Here is a 25,645-nt window from a genome sequence, read left to right as displayed (position 1 = left end):
CGAAGAAGAAGAGGAGGAGGCCAACAAGGGAGAGGAGAAGGTCCAGGAGGGAGAGCAAGACAACCTCGCACCATCATTACGGACGAGATGCGAGCAACAGTCATTGACCATGTCATTGTCCATGGCATGACAATGGCTGAAGCAGGACTAAGAGTCCGTCCAAACCTGAGTAGGTTCACCGTGGCCACCATTATCAGGGCATTCACACAACACAACAGGTATTGTACTCTATTGCTTTCTTTGTCACAATACAATTTTACAAGCCTGTGAAAGTAGTCTATTAGTTTCAAATCAGTTGTTACTGTATTGTAAAACATGTCAATTGACAACACGTTTCTTTCTTTAGAGTTGAAAGAATGCCACATAGAGGTGGGAGGGTTGCCATATTTACAGCGGCACAAGAAACCCTCATTGTGGATATGGTTCGTGAGAACAACCTCATCAGACTCCGGGAGATCAGAGACAAAGTCATTGCCGATAATGTGAACTTTGAGGGCATTGATGATGTCAGCTTGGCCACAATAGACCGAGTTCTCCGGCGCCAAAAGATGCGGATGAAACAAGTCTATAGGGTTCCCTTTGAGTGAAACTCTGCACGACACAAAGACCTACGTTACGAGTATGTGCAAGTAAGTATACATCCATGTTCACAGTACAGTTAGTGAACATACTGTGTTGCTCAGTGGCCTACATTACTTCTGGACAATACTATGCTACCTGATTGACTGTTGTTCTGAACACCTGTGCACTTTCACATTTTCACAGAGGATATTACAGTTGGACGCGATGGCCAGACCTCATGAGTACCTCTTCCTGGATGAGGCTGGCTTCAACCTGCAGAAACGAAGGCAAAGAGGCCGTAACATCATTGGCCAAAGAGCCATCACTGAGGTTCCTGGCCAACGGGGGGGGGGGTAATATTACTCTTTGTGCGGCCATGGGTTTGGAGGGGCTTGTCCACCGGCAGGCTGTCCTTGGGTCTTACAACACCCAACGTCTCCTAACCTTCCTAGAGGAGCTAAAAGATATCCTCCTGGACCGCCAACAACACCATCCTGGGCCCGAACATCACATTTATGTGATCATTTGGGACAATGTACGCTTCCACAGAACAAACCAAATCAGAGTGGTTCACCACCAACAGTAACCACTTTTTAAACGTCTGTCTGCCACCCTACTCCCCTTTCCTGAATCCTATAGAGGAGTTCTTCTCATCGTGGAGATGGCAGGTTTATGACAGACAACCATACACTAGAGAGAACCTCCTAAGGGCAATGGAGCTGGCGTGTATTGACATCCCAGTGGAGAACTTCCAAGGATGGATCCGCCATTCCAGGGCGTTTTTCCCGCGGTGCCTGGCAAGAGACAATATAGCCTGCTATGAGGTGATGTTTGATTTATTTATATTTTTAATATATTTAAATTTTTTGAACATAAACACACACGCTTATTTATTTTATATATATATATATATATATATTATATAACACAAACACACATACGCTTTGAGTCCTTTACGCTTTAATGACTTGTTTAATGAAATGTGGTTGATTTTTCTTATGTCGTTTGTATGATGCTTTGGCAATATTGTTGTTACACATTCATGCCAATAAAGCTAATCTGAATTTGTATTTGAACACAGTGAAGGCCAGTGAAGGTCGAGAAGACGTAAAACAGTTGCAACAACACGGTAATACTGTTTAAAGAATGAGTGGGAAAGGATTAAACCTGATCTTTGCAGGGACAGTATTTAAGTGTTATCACCCTTGGAGGGCACCGGAGGATAGGAGACTCCCAAACATACACATTCATAGATATTAACATATTCACACTTCTGCACACACACACACACCACACACGTACACCCTCGTGCACCCATATAAGTTTAGACACCCATGCACCCCACCAAGTAACAGACACCTAGCACACACACAGTAGGAGAGTTTGTTTTCCTTGAGATATAAAATGTCCCTGACACTAGGGGCGCTAAAGACTGTGGTCGCTGCCACACTGAAGATAGGGTATAACCTATCTACAGTAACAAATATATCTAGATCATAATACTTTGTTAAATATAGCCAACTAATTTTTGATGAAATATCTTATTGTTAAAATCAGTCTAGCTTGGACTCAACCAACAAGTGGTCATCATGACTCACCACACTTTCCTTCACACTGGCCTTCTTCTTGTAGGCAAGAACCAAAGATAGAGAGATTTAGTACTGTAGGTTAACCACACAAACTGCAATATACATTGCAACAATAAGAATATAGGCATAATCGATAATATTGTAGGCTATATTTATCAAAGTATTGTGATCTAGATAGATGTAGCCTAGTGTAGATTGGCTACAACCACACAAACTGCAATATACTGTAGGCCTACAGTGCATCAATAAGATATAATAGAGTATATTTTACAAAGTATTGTGATATAGAAAGAATGAAATGTATGGGGCTGATTGTTCTTATGTTGTGTATATATGATGCTTTGGCAATGTTGTTACATTCATGCCAATAAAGCTAATTTGAATTGAAAGATGTACACACTTTCATTTACAGGTGATAACACAGGCCTTGTTATAGGCAAGGACTAAAGATAGAGAGATGTAGGCTATTACTGTAGGTATAACCACACAAACTGCAATATATAGTGCAACAATAAGAGTAGGCATAATCGATAATATCTTAACGAAGAATTGTGATAAAGATGTATTACAGTAGATATAACCAACTGCAACCGACCACCGTCTTTAGCGCCCCTAGTGGCAGCGACGTCATACCGACCAGTGTGGCAGCGACCACCGTCTTTAGCGCCCCTAGTGGCAGCGACCTCACTGACCAGTGTGGCAGCGACCACCGTCTTTAGCGCCCCAAGTGGCAGCGACCACACCGACCAGTGTGGCAGCGACCACCATCTTTAGCGCCCCTAGTAGCAGCGACGTCATACCGACCAGTGTGGCAGCGACCACCGTCTTTAGCGCCCCTAGTGGCAGCGACGTCATACCGACCAGTGTGGCAGCGACCACCGTCTTTAGCACCCCTAGTGGCAGCGACCTCACTGACCAGTGTGGCAGCGACCACCGTCTTTAGCACCCCAAGTGGCAGCGACCACACCGACCAGTGTGGCAGCGACCACCGTCTTTAGCGCCCCTAGTGGCAGCGACCGGTGGTCTGTGTGGCAGAGACCAGTGGTCTCTTTTTGAAATAAATAAATAAACTTAGCTTCCTTTGGTAGCAGTGCTGGCCTTCTCTTTGATATAAACACAAGTCAGAACCGGATTCCCTCGAGGTGCGCAAAAGGGGGTAGAGTGACATCTGCTGGTTGAGCTCCCACATAGCAAGTCTGAATATCTTATGAAATGAAAATATAAATTAAATAAATAATAACTTCAATACAAAGGCTAACTGCTATACAGATAACCATTAGTTCACTTATCTTAATCTGAAGTTACAGGTCTTACAAATGTTATTATTTTATATATGTGTTTTTAATTTCAGCTAACTGTTTTTTCTGCACCCAGTTTTAGTTTGGTTTTACTAAAGACTGTTATTTTAGTTTAGTTTTATTAAACACTAATCACCTTGCTAATCACCACGTGACTTCCGTTAATGATGAAAAACGAATTGATTGAAGTTTACAGACCCTCTTTCAAAAAGGATTAAAAATAAAAACAATTGCCAAAAACCACAAACGCACCATTTTTAATTGTTTTTTTCGTTATTTTGTGTTTTGTTTTGAAACAAATTGAATTACAAACAAATTACGGATTATCCAGTGATACCCAGTTCCAACAGAATCAATAAATCATGACGTACAAGAAATATTTTACTGAAATTAAACTCAAGCCTCCTGTGAAGAGACAATAGAAAAAAACACGAGATCCGTGTGGAGCGTTTGCCACTGTATAAATCTGCTCTTCTTGTGGTAAAAACATCTGTGACCTAATAAGTACGTAAAAGTCTTATAACTCCCACACTTACTGTACATCTGACTATAATGTGACTGATCCCTGTGCTGGCTGGCAGGACAGAAAATACCATTGGTGTGTTGACTCCACCCAAATAAAAACATCCTGTCTGATTTTGAATTAAAGTCATAAAACAGTACCAACAGGGAAACGAAACTAAAGCTTGACCGCGCATTTATGAAACTTCCTCCCTTATTAAAAGCAGAGTGAACTCACAGCCTGCATTCTTGGAGGAAGAGAGAGAGGAGGAGAGGTAGGTGAACACACACTTGAATTTTATCCTCTAAAAATATCCATTTTTACAATAATTATTATCAATACTGCATGTACGAGGAGTTGAAGTTAGTTAGTTCGATGGGAAATGTGCTCTTAAACCTTCAGTGGAATTTGCTGGCATGTCTTCCTGACTGATAAAAGCAGATGTGTCGTGGTGGCGCTCTTTCAAACCACAGCGTTTTTCTCAGAACTCAAACAAATTGTGCCACACACTGTCATGAATGATGAAAAACAACATTTTAATGCAAGTAATCCATTTAACAGAAGATTTTATAAATAAACGCACAGCAAGATAGAGACAGTGTTTCAGTAGAAACCATCTGCAAGGTCTTTGAGAGCTACATTTTTTACTTGCCAGGAAAAGTAGTATGTGAGTGAGTATTTCTTGAAATAAATGATGTATATTGTGCAGATTGTAAAGCCCCTTGAGACAAATTTGTTATATGTGCTATTGGGTTATATCAATGCAATGTTGTTGACTATACAATTTAAAGTCTTTCACCTGTATTTTTGTTTAAATCTTAGAATAAGAAGAGTCTACAGCCAGGCTAGCAGCTCTGTGAGGCTGCACTTGTTGTGGTGTAAATGCTAACCTCAGTATGCCAACATTGCATTATATTTATTTAGCTGACCCTTTTATCCAAAGTGATGTACAATAAGCATTCAACTATGTGGCTACAACCCAAAAATTGGGCAATAATAGTGCATCAGTTTAAATAAATAAGCTGATCTGCTTTAATTGCAACGTTTAGAAACAATAACAGATCGAGACACGTTATTATAACAGGACAAGATGCAGTCTGAACAGATGAGTTTTCAGTCTGCAACAGAGGATGTGGTAAAGCACAACAACGTACAATCTCCATTTGAAGAAGATTAGCATGACAGTGCTTTTAGTGTTTACATCATCACAACAAAATATCTAAACCTCTGTGTAGTAATTTTGCATCTGATGAGCCTTTGAACTGTTGGAGTTATTACTCAAATGGGAGCTTCTGGATAGTATTTCATGTCGGTTTTGCTTTTGGTGGCCTAAACATGCTTGAAAACTTCCAAAATGTTGCACAAAATTCAAGGGTGGCAAAAATTTACGTGTCATATGGTTTTTGTGCATGGGAGTGGCAAAATGGCTCGCTAGCGCCCCCTACAGAGCAGCCCCCGGGCCAAGTTTCTCCAAACTGTACGAAACTTTTGTGACAGATATATCATGTCTAGAAGTACAAAAAAGCCTCTTGGGGTGATGCCCTGAACCCAATAGGAAGTCGATTATTTTGGGTTAAATGTTTTTTTGGCAATTTAGAGTTTGGGTACTTTAACGAACCCCTCCTAGGGATTTAATTGGATCGACTTCAAATTTTTGCTGTGCCTTCTAAAGGCATTGACGATGAAAAGTTGTGCTATCTGTGAGTTTTTGTTGAAGGTTGTGTCATTGGCGTGGCGTCGAGAATCAATGCTTCGCCATGAAAAAGGAAGTTGTTCTAATTTCACTGTACATGCTCACATCTGTACCAAATTTCACATATTTGATAAGAGTCACACCCTGAACACATCTATATGCCAATATTGACACAATGTCAGAGTGCCACCTACTGGTAACAGGAAGTAAACTCTGTGTGACACCGTCATCACGTTTAATTCTTTTGTGAGGTGCATGTGATAATTCAGATCTGCGTTGACGACCTCCGTCAACTGCACAGCGGCCGCCATAAGCTCCGTCATGCGTCGCAGAGCGAGGGCCCGTCCAACGCTGCTTGCAGTTTAATTCCTGCATTGTTTTACTTGCGATGATGTTGTGTTTCTTCACATGGAATCCTTCTAAAGTCTTTACACTAACAATCCTCTTTCCTACAGCAATACTGACACCAGCATGCAGTACCAGTGGGCTGAAGACGACTTTGATCTGCCCTATGGGGTCGGTCGACTGGGCCTCTCTGAGCCAGTTAGTGGTAGAAAGTACATCATGTACCACGGCACCACCAGGCAGAACGCTCAGTCCATCCTGGCTACAGGCTTTTGGCAGTCTTCATGTGGGATGCTCGGCCGCGGCGTCTACCTCAGCAGAGACCTGGAGAAAGCTAGCCGCTATCCCATTGATCACCCTGAGTCTGACAGGGTGGTTATTAAGGTAACGGTCAACGTGGGGAAGGTGATCGCCATCAATTATCAAGGCCATCCACTTCAGAAGACCTGGCATGCCCATGGCTATGACACCGCCTGGGTGCCACCCGGGTGTGGGATGGTGAGGAGCGGTTTAGAGGAGGATTGTGTCTGGGATCCCAAAAGAATCCAGATCATTAAAACCATCAAACCAAGCCCAGTCCAACCCTCCTTTGGATGGGGTGCCCGAGGCTACATGTGAGCTCTACGAGCTGTTAACAATTTATTTTGAATGTTCAAATCATGTTTCAAAAATGTTAAATTTTTTTTATTTGGATAAAAAGTAAATGACATTTTGTTACTGTGTCATTGTAACTTGGAAAATAAATGGGTCATGTTAAACCTGAGCTGCTTTCTGATGTGTTGAAAGTAAGATGAGTGTATTATTCTATTTTTCTATCTGCCTCTGAAACTCAAAAGCCACTCGCCACCCCCTTAACTCTGGATTCACAGGACTCACTTTTGAACAGTCTTCACTGCAACCATTTTCTACCAAAGAAATCATCCAAACTATTTATTGTGTCAAAGTAACAGTTTAACATGTCATGGTAACAGAGATAACTTTCCCTTGGAACTGCCGAAAAACCACAACATGTGGATTTTAACACAGCGGTGGAATGCAGCTCAGGAGGTGCAGCTGATATCTTCTTGACCTTGCAAAATCTATAAAGCGTTAAAGAAAAAAGAGCTATGTAAATGCAGCCATTTGCCATTCAAATAATTACATTTAGTATTAGAGCTAAAGGGTTTGTATGTAGTTTTTCAATGAAATCACTCAATCAATAAATCCCTTTTTTACTGCCTATTTGTCAACAGGCTATAGCCTCATAAAGAAATGAGGCGTGTGGCCTGTTTTCTCACACTAAACACACAGTCATAAGGTAATTTCAGTTGGTTTAATTGTTTTTCTGTGTTAATACTTAAAATTGTTTGTTGCTTTGTTCAGTTCCACCATGCAGGACAAGTGTTTGGGGAGGGGCCGGCCTCAGCATTTCCTGTTTTGTAGGAATAGGGTGGACATGGATGACATCACGACTGTACCTCACAGATTCTCTATGGGGTTCAGGTAAAGTGAGCTGGTTGGCCAACTAATCACAGTAATACCATGGTCAGCAAACCAGTTCCTAGTGGTTTTGGTGCCAAGTCCTGCTGGAAAAGGAAATCAACATCTCCATAAAGCTTGTCAGCAGATGGAAGCATGAAGTTCTCTAAAATATCCTGGTAGACGCTGCATTGAATCTGGACTTGATAAAACACAGTGGACAAATGATCACTGACTGTGGAAATCTCATGTCATTATGGAGGTGTAGACTGTTTAATAGAGTGTGCACAATTTGACCCATCGGCAGGTAAGTTGTCACACTGGATTATCAAACAAGAAAAAATTAGAACACTTAATTGTGAATATTGATTTAAATTTCAAAATCAAATCAAATTAAAAATGAAAACAATCAAGCCTAGAGAATTTGAAAAATAAATAATTTCATTCAAAACAAAAATGCTGGCAGAGCACACATGAAGTGGCACAACCTCTTTCTTTGACCTTTAAAATCAAACATTTTCTGGAGTGAAAATAGATCTATGGTAATTTAATGGAATGCTGCAGATACCTTGCTTAAATGTTTAACTTCTTAACAGGGCTGGCCTGGGACAAAAAATCGGCCCTGGCATTTTTTGGCTACACCATTCTTCCAGTTAGGGGGTCAGATTAGGGGTGTGACGAAACACTGAGATGTGACATTACACAAGATTGGTGGGCATGACTACAAGACAAGAATATATTGTAATAGGCCTATAGGAAAAATATTTATCAGTGAAATATTCAATAGGTGGGTCTGGGGCTCCTCACCCAGAAGATTTTGAACATTGAACACTTAATTTCCTGCATTCTGGAGACAATTTCTGCACCAATTTATGGTGGAAATGTCTCTCTGTGTTTATTTTTTATAAAGGGAAGCAGAATATTCAGAATATGACAATTCAGAATATATATATATATATATAAAATGCAGTAATAGTAGTAGCTAGTAGCTACTCCATGCTTATCACTTCACCTCCACTCTCCTCCTGTCACTTTGTCACTCTGTTTTGCTAACACACGCCTCCTCCTCTGCCCGGCAGTGGGCACGGCTCTCCCTCACTCCTTCAAGTGCCTGTGCCTGCACTACGCAACGTACTGCAGCTGATGTTAAAGCTACTACAGTCCCGGCAGCAAACATATTGGTTATTTTTGCGCATTTGGCGGCCTCCGTCTGAAGAATGTTTTTTTTTTGGTCCGCAACGCAAGAAATAGACAGCAGAGGGGGTGGGGGCTAGTAAGAGATGTGATTGGGCCAGGCCATTGTCAGTATAGAAAATTTCCCAATGGACTGTTGTCCATGCTTTATGGATCGATTGGTGGCCCATTTTTAGTTATATAAGTTAGTTTAGTTATATAAATACATAATTTATTTTACCCCGGCCCCACCGGGCATTTTCCCGGTATGCCAGATTACCAATCCAGCCCTGCTTCTTAATAAAACAGATGTGGTGTTTAAACACACTCACATTTTTGTACGACGTACATCTGTATCTGACTAATCAGACGTGTATTCAGTTCTGGCACACATAAATTGCATGGACTGAGGTGCAAGCATCATGGGCCCATTGGCTGCATTTCACACACTTTCACCACACCTCCTTTGGAATACTGTTAAATGAACACTGAAAATAGCTCCACACAGATGAAGCCAAAAGATATGTCAGCTGACTTAGTAATATAATCAACACGCTGCTTTTCCAAATCACAATAAAGATTCAGAGGAATTTGAACATAGAATAAGAAGTCACTGTTTGATTTTAGAGATAGAGCCTCTAGTGTTGGAGTTACTGTATGAGCAATGGCACAATGCTGATATTATCTGCATTTATATTTATCGATTCTGATTGTGAATTTGTTGTTGAATAACCCAGAATATGATCATGGTGTCTTTGATTCATTATGCTAATTGAAATGATCTAACTCATATCAAAGTCTGTAGCTCAGTTTTAGGCTTTCAGTTTATTTCCTCTTCTGATATCCTTTAACACTACTGCATACATTTTATTTGCAAGTCACATCACTCGTCACTGATCGATCACTGCGTTCAATCCTTTCAATCCAACAATTATTTTTTTTAGCGCAGCAGCTACTCGCAGAGCTGCCGGCTGCTTTTATCAGATACAGATGGTGAGAATCTGCTGGATGTGCAGGCTTTATTTTCCTTTGCTTGCTTCATTAGAGACTTTAGTGCAGTTTAGTGACTTGTCCCACTCCTTATGCTACGTGTTTTTTTATTGTCATCTATTGGATTAAACACAGCAATGACCAGCCTCACATGTGATGAATAGAAACAACGATAAATGATGTAAAACGTGTTTCTTGCAGACAGACTCTCCCTGACTTTGTCTCCATAATAAAAGTTGATGGGAGAAATAAAAGAAAGAAAAATCTTTCTAACAAATTAAGAAAGTTGTGTGTGGGGCTTTTGTTGTTCAGACCTACAATGAACTCAGATTTTAACTAGACAGTGAATCATAAAACAACTCACATGTAAGACTTTAGAGTGATAAACTTAAGTTTAATGTTATCTGCCGTGATGCATCAGATCAGTCCGATCAGCTGCAGCGTCCAATCAATATAACAGCAACCCATTATGGGGCATGTTGGTCAGTAAAAGACTTCCACGAAGGATGCACTGGTGTATCTTCACTCATGGCTCCTCAGAGATCGCTCTTCAATCCTCAGAGCACGAATAAGAGCTTTGGGACGGTCTGCAAGATGGCGGAGCCGAACAACTTCCGGTTCAAGCGAGGAAACGATAAATAAGAGACTTGAGAAGTACCCTAGGAATGTGACTCTTGCAACTCGGTTCCTGGACACGTCTGTGCCTGGTGGCTCCAGCCTTAGTCCTCTCCTTGTGAAGCTCCCCCGAACTCTTGAATCAGCTTTGCTTGACAATCCCCTCAAGGCAGCGGTCATCCCTGTTTGTGCACCTTTTCCTACCACACTTTAACCTTCCAGTCGACTTTCCATGAACATGCTTTGATTCAGCACTCTGTGAACAGCCAGCCCTTTCAGCAACAACCTTCTGTGGATTACCCTCCTTGTGGAGGGGGGGGTCAATGACTTGTCCTGTGATTGTGCTTGTGTGTGCTGAATCAGACTAAAGGAGATTAAGGGCTCCTCTAATTTCGACATTCCTGTATTACATTCTTTAGTTTAATATTCTAATATTTTGAGATATGGATTTCTGATTTCCATGACCTGTAAGTTGTAATCATCAAGATTAAAACAAACAAAAAATTTTATTTCACTTTATGCGTAATAAATCTAGAATATATGAAAGTTTCACTTTTTAAAAAATGAACTTTTTCACGATATTCTGATTTTTCAAAATGCACCTGTACCTCAATGCATCTCAGTATTCATTCATTCAGTCTACTACCCGCCTATTACACCTTCCTCTCACCTGGCCAACTTCACCCAATCACCCACTTGCTTCCCATTACCTTTGATTAGTTCCAGCCCCATATAGACTGGGGCGACAGGGGCAGCATGCACCGGGACTCTGATAGACGTGCCAGAACAGTTTCTGCCTTCCGTACCTGGAGAAGTTCAAATCTTCCCCAGGGGGGCTCCACACAGTTTCAGGAAGGGTCAGTGATAATGATTACATTAGTTATCAGAAAGAGATCGCATAGAATCTCCTAAGTGTGTGACTTGGTTAAAGAGACTTCAGAGATACAGTAGTTTTGGGGAATTTCACTGTTTTTCCCACTTTCCCAGAGTCAGAAACTAATAAATGTGATAGGACAGACATTTTTATGTGTTCTGAAGTTATGTCAAACTCAATTGTTGAGTCTTTACAGAACCAAATAACATAATCATGATCCCTTAAAAAATTGAGTGAAACTAAGCAAGTGAACCAAAGCGGGATGGAGGGGTGACTTTTTCCAAGCTTTGTCTCAGGGAAGGTCCACAGTTTCAGACTTTGAAAGACCCTGCACTAAATGTGCATGATTGTGTATGTGAGAATGAACACAAAGAAATGCACAATTTCTAGAGAGAAATAAAAACTACTATAATGAAATAAAAAACAATTGTATGTTCTCGTTTTTCAAATCTCTACAATCAATTTGGCGAGTTAGCATGAGCCGTAGAGTCACAATGACGACATTTACAGGAAATAACAAGCTGCTTTATTAAAATGAAGAGTTGCACAGGCACCATTGAAACCTGAGTACAAATGGTTGGAATGAAGCTCTGAAGAGTTCCAAGTTGCCAAACCTGTTTCTTCTTCTCTGTTATGCAGCTCATCTGCCACTGCTGCTAGCTGCGTCAGATGAGTGCTAAATTATCATTTTAACATCTTTCTTGCAGGCACCCAACAGTAAAAACATGAATTTGTGCTCTAATAAGGAAGGAAAGTCCTACAAGTGCAATGCTCACATCTGCATAAGAGCCTGAACTCACTGATCACTGTCCTGCTGGATGGCAGAAACCCAAAATCCCTCCCACACCTAAACAAATACATCCTCTGACTTTAAACGAAAGTACGGTGCAGGAAGTGAATATCCTCCCAAAGCCTGAAGGTCCTGATAAAGCGTGACTCGCAGCCTGCAGTCTTGGAAGAACCTGGAGAGGTGAGTGAACTAACACTTTACATGCATATGTCTCTCTGTATATGTATCATAATCAGCTTAATTGGCCAGGTATGTGTACACATACAAGGAATCTGACTCTGAGACAGTAGACAACAGTGTAATGGTCCAGAATGCAAAGGGTGCTGAAAAAAAAACTGATTAACATGTTGCTTTATATCCATGCGGTAGGTAGATATGACGGTATACACATTAATTTGTGTTTGACAGTGATGATATCTTAATGTTAAAAGAACAAACAAAACCCATTGTGTATTTAAACAATGATATATATAATTTACAGGTACAGTGGATGCTGCAGGGTGAGTCCAATTTCATGAAGACAGAGAAAGTTCTGATCCAGCCATATCTTAAGATCTCTCAGGCAGTTAAACAAGGACTGTATTGAGGCTTTATCATTGGATTTCACAGGCAAATAGATTTGTATATCATCTGCAAAAAGCAACATTGTCAAAATATGTCCGCGGTTTACTGGCTGATGAACCACTTTCTGTGGATGGCGGCTGAGTTTACACACATAAAACAACAACCCCCTATGGCGGACTTGTAGGCTAGATGGTGATATTTGGTTTGGGTTGAAATAAGTTCATTATGTGACATAAGTCATGTATGTATTGTTTTGTAACTTACAACACAACTTTGACTTTTGGTTTTAGAAGGCGGATGGGTTACACTGGAGTTCATTGAAAGCCCAGGGCGTCTCATGCAGATGCTGAAGGGTGAATCAAATACCGACAGGCTTTCTGAAAGTGCCGGTATTTGACGCCTTGGGATGAGAATGGATGGAATGATATGCTGGTGGAATAGTTGATGTGTTGTATTATGTAAAAAACCTCTGTGCAATATTTTTGCATCTGACGAGCCTTCAAACTCTTGGATATAGTATTCAAACATGCCCCTATAAACACAGCCTGTTTCTGATCATTTTTACTAGGTAAAGCAACGGCAGAGCCACAAGCGTGACTGGAGACTCACACTCACTTTCAATAAAGGTAGGCTGACAGTTCCCCTCTGCATTCTAGGCTTAGCTAAACATATCCAGAACTTAATGTTCGACTATAACAGACTTAATGTTGTTTATGTAGTTGTATCATTTATTAATGTCTGGTTCTGGTGTTGTTTTATTTGCAGTGATGTTTAGTTTATTTGCAAGGAAACCTTCCACTAACAAACTTCTCTCTCGTACAGTGCAACCAGCATGCAGTACCAGTGGGTTGAAGATGACTTTAAGTTGGTGTCTGGGGTACGTCAAGTGGGCCTCCCTGAGCCAGTAAATGATAAAAAGTACATCATGTACCATGGAACCACGAGGCAGAATGCTTACCTTATCCAGGCCACAGGTTTTCGACAGTCTTCAGACGGGTTGCTCGGCCGCGGCGTCTACCTCAGCAGAGACCTGCAGAAAGCTCGCCGCTTTCCCCTTAATCACCCTGAGTTTGACAAGGTCGTCATTAAGGTCGTGGTCAACGTGGGGAAAGTGATCACTATTAATTATCAAGACCATTCACGTCAGAAGACCTGGCATGACTCTACATACGGCCCGGCGTACGACACCGCCTGGGTGCCACCCAAGTGTGGAATGGTGGAGAGCGGTTTGGAGGAGGATTGTGTCTGGGATCCCCATCGAATCAAGATCATAAGGATCATCGGACCACAACTAGTCCAAGCCTCCTATGTATATGATGCATGGGGCTACGCACATGCTATGTGTGTATTTTTACAGATAATATTATCAATACTATCAATGAGGAGATGGAGTTAGTTAGGCTACGTTCAGACTGCAGGCCAATGTGACCCAAATCCGATTCTTTTGCCCATATGTGACTCAGATCTTTATGACAGTGTGAACAGGTGAAGTCACGTGGAATCTGATCTTTTCCAGTTCGAAATTGGGCCACGTCCATATGTGGTCCAAATCCGATACAGATTGGATAAATGCAGAAACAATTTAAAATGAGCATTAAGGCCTGCAGTCTGAACAGGCCTTAGTCTGATGGAAAGTTTAGGTGTCTGACTCAACTGTGAGCTTCCTGACTGATAAAAGCAGATTGATCCTATTTTTTTTTCAGATGTAAACAATCACCCTTTTGAACCTGAAACCATTATCATTCTGGTTGAATGGGGGATCTGGCTTGTTTGTATTTCTTTAAACCAATCACAGTTTCAGAGACGGTGAAAGCGGTAGCATGCAGATAGTGTTATGTCTGACAATACTGGCAGACATAGGAAAACTAGGATTTGGACCCAAGATGCAGACATTCGAATGGAGCAGATAAAATGTACAGTGTTTATTTGATCAAAAAAAACAAAACTACAGGTAACTGGTAACAAACTGACAAGGACAAACAGAACCGTGCAGACTATAAAACACAAGGAGGGCAGGATAATTTAATACAATTGGGCAAGTGTGAAGAATCAACTAGAGAACACAAAGACAGGAAACAAAGCTGACAGCACACACTAGGAAGGACACACAAAATTAAACAGGAAATAACTCGGCTGGTGGCAGGCTTATGCTGGTTTCACAAACAACGCTAAGCAAGCGTTGGGCGCAGTGCGTGCTAAGCTAGGCTGAACACATCCAGAACGGAAAATGGACCTTAGATATTTTTACATGTAGTTGTATCATTTTTTCCTCTGAATTGTTTTATTTGCAGCAATGTTTAGTTTCTTCACATGGAAACTACAGTAATAAACTTCTCTCTCCTACAGTGCGTCCAGCATGCAGTACCACTGGCCTCAAGATGACTTTGATTTGCCCTTTGGGGTAAATCGACTGGACCTCCCTGAGCCAGTTAGTGATAAAAAGTACATCATGTACCACGGCACCACCAGGCAGAACGCTCAGGCCATCCAGGCCACAGGATTTAAGCAGTCTGCAAACGGGATGCTCGGCCGCGGGGTCTACCTCAGCAGAGACCTGCAGAAAGCTCGCCGCTATCCCATTGGTCACCCTGAGTATGACAAGGTCGTCATTAAGGTTGTGGTCAACGTGGGAAAAGTGATCACTATTAATTATCAAAACCATCCACGTCAGAAGACTTGGCATGACTCCAGATATGGCCCAGTGTTCGACACCGCCTGGGTGCCACCCGAGTGTGGAATGGTGAACAGCGGTTTGGAGGAGAATTGTGTCTGGGATCCAGAGCAAATCGAGATTATTAATACCATCAAACCACGTCCAGTCCGACCTTCCTATCGATACGGTGCACAGGGCTACATGTGAGCTCCAAGCGCTTTTATCCATTTTATTTTGTATGTTCAAATGTTTTTTTTTTATATGTTTTGATAAAAAGACATACTGATATTGCCCTTTACGCACAGAGATGTCATCAAATTAAACTTTTCACAATATTACGTACTGTTGATTTTGAAAGACCTGCTGCCGGCGCCACGAAGCAAGTTCAACATATCCAGGATCTCTCTTTGTGATCTGGCTTCACTAAACCTAACAATCATGATCGGGATGAGCTGTCCCACGAAGTTGGTTATCAACTCAGTAAGTCAACCCAGCCATGATTGCGTTCACATAAAAGGGGCGGTCTAAGCAGCAGATGACCAATCACAACTTTACTGGCAGCAGAGTGGCATATTTTACAAAGAATGCGTGAACTGTAATATTAGCAGCAGCTTATATTATAGCTGACACATGCAGGAAGAAGATGTCTAAGCTAACAGGCAGAGCCTATAATATGAATGTGTGGTTTGAGTTGGAATAACCACTTATTCAGTGCCGGAGGCTTTTAATATGGAAACGTAGACACGCTGAAAGAATAAGGTAACAGTTTTCCCACACGCCTTATTTAGCGTTATTCTTCAGCTCGGCTGTGTGTCTGCGTTTCCACATTGAAAGCCTCCAGCATGAATAAGTAGTTGTTCCAACTCACTTTTAAAAAATTCTCTTTTAATTAAGTTAATTAACACACTTAAAAGTGTTCCAGACATTTTCCTAAAATCCATTCACGCCATAAAATGTGCTCAAATAATGGTACCAATAATGACCTATAATGTAAGATTGCTACTAACCTAAAATAAACACATTCATATCAAACTTAATTTCAATAGGCCTACCAAACTATATGCTCATAATATTCAGCCTCATGTAACAAAATTAAACCCATTTATTCTTACGGCTGCGACTGTGTGAATATGTAACTGCAATAAGCTCAAAACCTGCTTCGGGATACAGGCCCCTGAATTCTCCTCAATCTTGCTTTGAGACATGTTCCCTTTGAACTGACTAAGAGTTTTGGCACAAAGGGGTGAGCCGTGACCCGTCATTACTTGCAAAGACTGAGCCTTTGGTGGATTTCCTATCCAATCATAACAATTTATCTGTTTATATTTAATCTGCTTATTGTGAAGCCATCCAAAAAGGTGTTACTTGAATATTCTGCAGGGCGGGGGTCCTCCCACAGAAGATTTTTAGCATTAAATTTAATTTCCTGCATTCTGTAGACATTTCCTGCACCAGTTTATGGTGGGAATGTCTTTATTTTTATAAAGGGAAGCACACAATTTAGGTGGCAGGTGATAATTCACAATATAAAAATATAATATAATATAATACAGTAATCAGTAGCTTTATTATTTAGGCCACCATAGCTCTTTCGCTCCTTCAGGTGCCTGTGCCCGCACTACGCAGGGTACTGCAGCTGATGGCAAACGTAGCAAACGTAGCAAACGGTATGGCAGATTACCAGTCCAGCCATGGACTTTGCAGACAGCTGCAGGTGGAAAATGAAACCAGTATCTATTCTCAGTTCTCCCACATCAAAGCACACATTATTTTCTCATGACTAGCACTCAGTAAGCTGTGATTAACTGTAAGAGACACAGACACCAAAGTTTAAACAGCACTTGAAGGAAGCTCAACTGTGTGATTAACCATTTTGTTTTTAGTTTTACTTTCTTTACTAATCTGTTCAATCATCCTTGAAGTAAAGTTGTAAGGTAGAGGAGTGAAGGAAGGAGTGTTGTCTCTTTATTATTCATCATTTACCAGACTTGCATTTCCATAAAGGACTGGAATCATATAGGCCTACCATTAGCCTATGTTACATGGGATTTTTTAAATAGGCCTATGTTTATAAAGCTGTAACCTGAGGACAAAATTCTGGAGGCAGTAACTGAAGATGAAAATGTGAATCAAACAGAAAAGACAGTTGTCACACATGCAAAGTTACAGTCCAACCCAATAGCATATTTTGGGGATTTGCCATTGAAAATGTGTCTGGGTTCAAACTGATTGTAGATTTTTAGGTGTCTATCTAACATTAAAAAATATTATTCATTTTGCATTAAATGAAATCGTAACTAAAAACTCACTTTTAAACTAGGCTTAATTTAGTCGTTTCAGCTGCAGCACCATCATCCTCACTCACATCATCTCCAACATGACAACTATGATAGGGACGCTCCATCAGTAACTTACACAAATGATGGTGGTACATATTAGTTTGCACCTTTATATTTTATTCTGAGCTGAGGAAGAGTCCATGATATGTAGAAATTGATGTCTCTGTCCTTACATTTATGGAAGATTGATCATAAAAGCAGTCATGTCAAAGATCATGTTTGGGTAACGAACTAATATCTGTTTCCAAAAATGTCTTCAAATGAATGTGCTCTGAAATCAACTGTATGAATGAGGAAATGAAACTGTGTGGCAGAAAGGTGCTTCAGGCTCTGCAGGAAGGGAGGATTAGTAAAACTCCTCCCATGCAGGTTAGAATCACAGCATAAGTTGCTGGACTTACTCATCTGGGGTTTATCTGATCTCAGTCTGTGAAACAGATAACCCAGAGTTTCCCTCATCTCAGGCTTAACAACCTCAGAGTTTACATTTATCCTGCTTTCTAAAATGGGGCCTTGAAATCTATTGAGTAGTCTGCAACACTCTTAGACCCTTGCTGACCAATGTACATGAGGAGGGAGGAGAGGAAAGTCCCATAACTCCCATAATTACATCTGCCAGCGGTTCAGTCGCAACAACTGTTTCCTCTTGATGTCTGATTAATTTTTTCCACTGTCATACAGCTTATCTGCCAAGTGAGCCTCTGGGCAAATAAGGGAGTTTAAGAAAGTCCCTTTTTGCTAAAAAGAGAAAGCAAAACAAGACAGCATGCTAAAGTTTACCGTCCAAACATCTACAGTATGTTTGCTTAATTCTCCTGTTAGTGCCCTTGACCAAGGCACTGGATTGGAACTGGATCTGGGCTGCACAGTCGCTGCCCAATAATGCTTTTAAATGAAGGGTTAAATGAAGAGAACTCATTTCACTAGACATGCTGTGACAAACACAAAGAGACACACACTGGCACAAAGAGATGCACGATGCAAACTCTCTACAGTAACACAAAAACAACCAAAAAGATACAAAACAATTTTAAAAAATTTAAAATGGGGGTGGACACTGTAAAGTTACCAAGTGGCCACATTTACGGGAAACATGCTTGTTTAAAATACCGCAGTTACACGCTGATGTGCTGAAAAAGATAACAGGTGCATAATGAAAATAGATATGGGAGGAGTAAAGGGTTTTCCCCGTCACCAAACCTGTATCTTCATAAATAAACAAAGTAAAAGACAGACGAAAGTGAACTCCCAGCCTGCAGTCTTGGTGGGACCTGGAAAGAGGTAGGTGAACACACACGGTCTGTGTTTTTACATAAAATATTATCAGTATAAAGAGAGATGAATTTAGTTAGTCTGATAAAAAGTGTGCGCTTAAACCGTCAGGGGAATATGTTGAGTCTGTTTCCACTAGGAGCTTCCTGACAGATAAAAGCTGATTAATGGTAATAGTTTTTTTTCACCCTTTGAAACTGTGTTTGATCCCAGAAAGGAGCTGCAGCCAAACTGTTATTTTATCAGAAGCTAAGCTATTATAAAAATTTATCCGCACATGTTTAAATAAATTATGAGCAGTAAACGATTTAATAGGGTAAAGGGGCTGGACCCAAACGCAGACAGAATAGGGAGATAATGTACAGTTCAATCATTTGAGCTTCCGTAAAATAAGATGTTCCTTTATTTAAATTGACAGCAGTGGGAGAATGTAGAGCTAAGTTAGAAAAATAATAAAATTCAATTAGTTAGAATCCATAATCAACACAACAAGTAGAATCAGGATCAAATATATAAAAATACATATCATGTACACATCAAAATAGAGTCTTATCGGCAGAAATAGGAGATTTTGGAGTCTGATGGCAGATGACACTAATGAGCCTCTGCCGTACATGCAGATACAGGCAGGCAGATAATTTGGCTGGCTGGCAACAAACAGGCAACAGGTAGACAGGTGGATATAAGTCTAGATCATAGAAAGCCAACAAGCCAGTGACCAACCAGGACCATGACGAAAGTCAGAGGGCATCTGTTAGAGAGCTAGAGGATGGCAGATCTGGGGAGTCAGAAAGTGACAGAGAGCAAACTGTGACTGTTGGAAAACTGTGAAGCAATCCATTTAACACAACCTTCTGTAAATATATGCACAGCAGAAAAACACAATTTCTATACTGACATGGGATAGTTTTATAGTAAAAACATGGTCGGTTTCATTTAATTTACCAGTTAAAGGAGTTTTTTAGGAGTGTTTTCTTTTCTGAATCGAGGTTCTAAGAATAGAGAGTGTCTGTAAAGCCCCCTGAGGCAAATGATTTGTGATTATGGGCGGTATAAATAAATTTTATCTTAGATTAAGAAGAGCCTACGGCAAGCAGCTCTATGAGGCTGTACTTAGACACCCCTGTGCTTTGGGGTAAATGCTAACATTGGTATGCTAACATGCTCACAATGAACAATGTTATATACTGATGTTTAGCAGATATAAGCCTTAATGTTAACCATTAGGGACCCACCCTATACTACAGTAATTTAGCATGTTAGCATGCTATCATTCACTAGTTAACACTTAAAGAGGTGGTATTATGCTCATTTTCAGGTTCAAAATCTTATTTAGGGGTTGTACCAGAACAGGTTTATGTGGTTTATTTTCAAAAAACACCATATTTTTTGTTATACTGCACATTGCTGCAGCTCCTCTTTTCACCCTGTGTTGAAGGCTTCGTTTTAGCTATGGAGTGATGCATCTTGTCTCTAAATGATCTTTGTTGGGAGTTGCACATGGGCAGTTCCTAGTTAAGGACTACTAGCCAATCAGAAACAGAGAAGGGAGGGTCCTTGAAAAGCCTGTGAACAGCTTTGATTCAGCTGCTACTCGGTTGATAGGAACTACTTTTCCTTCCGCCTGTCAAAGTCATGCTTGCGCTACGGCTCTGTGACGGAGCTTCTTTGAAGTGAGCCACTGCAGCCCTTTACATTTCCTGTGATTGAATACTGGCTATTGTCCAGTCTTTGTGCTAATAGGCTAAACATCCAGAACTTTGAATGGACGTTAAATACTGTACTGTTGTTGCATAGTTTCTTTGTGATTTGTTTTATTTGCAGTGATGTTTAGTTTCTTCACACGGAGTCCTTCTGAAATCTTTACACTTACAATCCTCTTTCCTACAGTGATACTGACACCAACATGAGCCGGCAGTACAGAGGTCAAAAATATATAATGTACCATGGGACCACCAGGGAGGCCGCTAAAGCCATCAAGCACAAAGGTTTTAATCGGTCTGCAGACGGGATGCTCGGCAGCGGCGTCTACCTCAGCCGAGACCAGGAGAACGCTAACCGCTATCCCATTGGTCACCCTGAGTCTGACAGGGTCGTCATTATGGTTGAGGTCAAAGTGGGGAAAGTGAAAAGAATTGATTATCATGGCCATCCACTTCAGTATACCTGGCGTGACTATGGCTACGACACCGCCTGGGTGCCACCCGGGTGTGGAATGGTGGCGAACGGTTCGGAGGAAGATTGTGTCTGGGATCCCGATCGCATCAAGTACATTAAAACATTACATAGCAGGTACTGTATAAGCTCTAATGTTAACCATTAGGGTCCCACCCTGTACTATCCTTGTTTAGCATGTTAGCATACTAACATTCACTAGTTAGCACTGAAGATAAAGTACATGCTGATGGGAATGTCATTCATTTTGAGGGTATTTAGTCAGAAACCAAAGTGTTGGCCAAGTTACATTTTTGACCTGATAACGGTGCTGAAAGATCACCAAAGTTATTGAAATTCATCCCTAGGGAGGCAAAAATATGTGTATCAATTGTAATGGCAATCCATATAAATAGTTGTTGAGACTTTTGACGGCGCTGTGGCTCAGGAGGTAGAACGAGTTGCCTGTTGATCAAAAGTTTGGCGGTCGAATCCCCGGCTCCTCCGGGCTGCATGTCGAAGTGTCCTTGAGCAAGATACGGAACCCCGAATTGCCCCTGGTGGCTGTTCAGCCAGTGTATGAATGTGTCTGAGTGTTAGTTTCTGTTTGAGCACTTAGGCTCAGTGGATGAATGTGTGTGAATGGTGAATGCAGATGTAGTGTAAAAGCACTTTGAGTGGTCGTAAAAGCATTTCCATTTCCATTTCACCAGATCAGTGAACATTTGGAGCCGATCGTGGCACTAGAACAATTTTCAGGGGATCATCAAGGACAAACTTATGGTGACACTAGAGGAAAAGCATTTTGTGTTGGTGGCCCGGTAAAAAAGTTGAACCTCGCAATGTGACTTTTTTGTCACTTTTGACGGAGCTACGCAGACAGGTTTCCTCTGCTTCTCCCGGTCTTTGTGCTAAGCTAGGCTAAACATCCAGAACTTTACATGGACCTTAAACATTGTAGTGTGTTGCTCAGTTATTTCTTAATTTTCATCTATGGATTATTTTATTTGCAATGTTTAGTCTCTTCACCTGGAATCCTTCTGAAGTCTTGACACTAATAATCCTTTTTCTTACAGTGATATTGGCATCAACTTGAACCAGGGGTACAGAGGTCAAAAATACATCATGTACCATGGGACCACCAGGGAGGCTGCTAAAGCCATCAAGTACGAAGGTTTTCGTCAGTCTGCAGGCGGGATGCTCGGCCGCGGCGTCTACCTCAGCCGAGACCAGGAGAAAGCTAGCCGCTATCCCCATAATCACCCTGAGTATGACAAGGTCGTCATTATGGTTGAGGTCCACGTGGGGAGAGTGAAAAAGATCGATTATCAAGGCCATCCACTTCAGTATACCTGGTACTGCAACGGCTATGACAGCGCCTGGGTGCCACCTGACTGTGGAATGGTGAAGAGTGGTTTGGAGGAGGATTGTGTCTGGGATCCCAGTCGCATCAAGTACATTAAAACCATACAACTACACAAAGATGAATATAGATGAGAGCAGTTGGTATGAAAGTGTGAGCACCAAATTGAAAAAAACTATTGCCACTGAGCCTAAAAGCTGCATTGCATTTTGATAGATAAGAAAGATAAGATATACTTTTATTGCCACTGAAGGGACACTTTTATTGGAATCTCTCTCCGTTCTGTTGCACATCAAACAATACAAATACCCTTTTTATGATTTTCTATTACTTCTACATCATTGGTGTTCTTCCCATTGTCCAATCAGATCACAATAGATGAGGACAAACTAGTGGTGGCTTTTGCTGGATACCTGGAGCTGTATGATTTAACCATCAGTTATTTCCATGACTTGATAAGAAAACAGCACAAATCATCATTATTTGTGCTCTGAGGAGTGAGGAGGAATCTCTGAGGAGCCAGGAGCCACAAGCGGGGATACACGAGAGCCAGCCTTTACTGAAGTATTTTACCTGCTGACGTCTCCGTATTGGATATCAGTTATGGACATTGGCGGTGTGACAGACAGTGTTGGGCAGTAACGTGTTACAGTGACGGTGTTGTTAGTAATCCAAGAAACGCGGCAGGTCAGCTGCAGTTCAAGTCAAGAAGCCGGACCTTATGTTGTTCAAGTCACCTTTAAAAAGATAAAGGAAGAATGGGGAACGAGAGAGAGAGGCGTTCTTTCTACAGCTGGAAGTAGGCCTATAATGCCATTATTGTGTCACAGTTTAACAAAGAACGTTGTCATCAGCTGTAAACTTTGTGCAACCAGCAAAAAGCTTTCAACCGCGGACAATCTAATGTATTGAAGTATCTTCTAAAGCAGCACAGCAACATGAAACTTGTAGAAAGACACTGCAGTGATGCATCCACTCGGCAGGAGAGACTGGTGTTAGTCGATGTTCTGTTATGAATATGCTATTAGTAAAAAAGTCGGGGGAGAATGCTTTGTTTTTTATTTTGTTAAAAACTGAATACATAACCTATGCTGTATAGCATCATCTGGTTTGAGGGTCTGTTTGAAAGACGGCGGTTTTAAAGACCCCCCCCACGTCACTGTGGGATGTTACGTTCTCAAGCTACAGGCCTGCTCCTGTACACAGCTTCTCCACCGTCTCAGTCGCTGTAACTGATATGACCCACATAATACACTGCCACTGCAACAAAACAGAGGAAGACCCATCCACCGACACAGTGAAGTTACTTACTGCGGTCTAACTGTTATAAACTGTGACAACGATCTCATTATAATTATCATTCTAGCTCACTAACCGTTTCATTATCATCCAGTACATTTGGCCGTGCTCCCATTGCTGAGCCTCCGGTGAAAGATACACAGATAGTAAAGTTAGTTACTGAAAAGCAGACAGGCGAGCTAACGCCGATGTAGCACGTCGGCTAAATGCTGTAATTGTAAAAGTAAAAATACTAAAGTTATGTATCCAGTTCAACCTCAAGCTGATAAAAATATTACTGTAACGTTGCAGTAGGAGTTTACCTGAGTTTCCAGCATGTTGTGTGAAGCTGTCTCCCTGTCTCTCTATAGCCGCTGTCACTATTTTTCTGGCAATACTGAGCCAATATGCGGCTCGCTGCGCTGAATGAAAAGTACGGAGCCTCTGAGTGGGGAAAGTAACAGAGCCTGAACATGTCTGGAGAAAAGCCACAGCCTGCATGCCGGTGTTTCCGTGTTTATTGCCGGATTTCCGTATGAAAGCGGTTGTGTTTGGGATTATCACAAGTTCAAGCGAGCACGCGTACGAGAACACGCCTGGTTGCAATTTTAGAACCGCACCGCTAGTGGCTGCTGAGAACTCCCCAATGCCCCTTGGAAGATCACAGAAGTAAAAATGTAACAACAAAAAGATTACTTTGTTAAGCAAAAATGTTTTTAATTATTATTTAATTAATGATTGTTTAATTTTTGTAAGGGAATTGTTTGGGTTATTATATGTTGATCTGTCAATGATTCTGAAAGTGAAAATAATGCATTTAAGTTGAAGTCTAAATAAATACCATTATTAAGGCAAACCTACTTAAATTCTCACAAATTTTCTCTTTTTTTGTTATGTCTTTTATGGGGGGGGGGCTCTTGAAACAGGCCCCTAAATTCTTAAGGCCCCCACTGGTTATTGATCGGATGCTGCAGCTGATCGGACTGACCTAAAACATCACGGCCTCACTGGAGTTTTATAGCGGTTAAGACAGAGAGTAGATTATATTTGATTTGTTTTCTGATTCACCATCTAGTGAAGAATCTGTTATTTTCCCCCAATAACTTTTTACTATGGAGACAATTAAAGTCAGAGAGCGGCAGAGTCTGTCATCAAGAAACACTTTGTACATAATTTATCACCATTTCCATTCAGTCAGATGTGAGGCTGATCATTCCTGAGCGTCGGCTTTGATATGAGTTACATCATTTAGCGTAATAACTCAAATGACACTGTTGAATATTTTTATTTTAAAGATATATGCCTAGCCTGATTAGGATATGATTAGCATGTTTATGAGAATAATGTTTAAAGTCTTTTTTGAAAGATACACTGACCTTTGAGGTACAGTTCACTCACTCAGCCCTATTACACTCTCATGATGCCACCTTCATATTTTGTAGGCAGACACAGACTTCAACACACACACACACACACACACACACACACACACACACACAGCCAGCAAGGCCGGAGGGGAAGTTAGGCCGACGACCATGATTCAAAATTAATTAGACATCCAAAACGAGAGACAATGAGGCCTTATTGAATTTTCACATAAAGTTGATAACACCTGGAGTCAAACTCCATAGGAGTGAACTAAGATTTATAAACATAGAAGGCCCGGGTAAGGACGAACAGATAAGGGAAGAAGAACACACAGGGGCCCTTGTGAGGAGGCTGCAACTCTGAAGGTCAGCATGTGATGTGTTAATGTTGACCAACAGTGTGACGGTTTCATGCACAAACAGTTCTGCTAATATTATGATGATGTTTTATTTCTGATGCCGCATTTCAGTGTATTTCTTTAGGAGGTGTTCATATTTCTTTAGAAGTGGTGTAGAGTTGTATACACTATTATTTTATTAATATTGCACATGTGTGGAGATGAAGGTGGAGGTGGGTCTGACCCTAAGAACCACAAGAGGAGGAGCGAAACAGGACATATCAATCACTGTAATGCAGAGCTAGACGAGTTTGCTCCCTGGGACCAGCTCAGATACACGTGTATTTTTATTTTCACTTGTTTAAAATTATCACTAAACTTGAGTTGATTTGAATTCACTGGAGTCATTGTCTCATTGAAAGATACCAT

The 25,645-nt window shown here is 41.1% G+C and overlaps 1 protein-coding gene across 1 annotated transcript; it reads left to right on the top strand.

The window, feature by feature from the left end:
• Nucleotides 1-22,382, top strand: LOC123967292. Its single transcript, XM_046043353.1, has 8 exons — nucleotides 1-218; nucleotides 347-1,385; nucleotides 1,643-1,690; nucleotides 6,099-6,564; nucleotides 13,318-13,793; nucleotides 14,799-15,308; nucleotides 20,607-21,008; nucleotides 21,947-22,382. The coding sequence occupies exons 4-8, from the start codon at nucleotides 6,115-6,117 to the stop codon at nucleotides 22,365-22,367; spliced, it is 2,259 nt and encodes a 752-aa protein (XP_045899309.1). The 5' UTR covers nucleotides 1-218; nucleotides 347-1,385; nucleotides 1,643-1,690; nucleotides 6,099-6,114; the 3' UTR covers nucleotides 22,368-22,382.
• Nucleotides 22,383-25,645: the final 3,263 nt, after the last annotated feature.

The sequence above is a fragment of the Micropterus dolomieu genome, unplaced genomic scaffold (assembly GCF_021292245.1).
Source record: "Micropterus dolomieu isolate WLL.071019.BEF.003 ecotype Adirondacks unplaced genomic scaffold, ASM2129224v1 scaffold_223, whole genome shotgun sequence".
In the NCBI taxonomy this organism is placed as follows: Eukaryota; Metazoa; Chordata; class Actinopteri; order Centrarchiformes; family Centrarchidae; genus Micropterus; species Micropterus dolomieu.
Note: the sequence above shows the minus strand (reverse complement) of the source record. Positions and strands in the feature narration are given on the sequence as shown.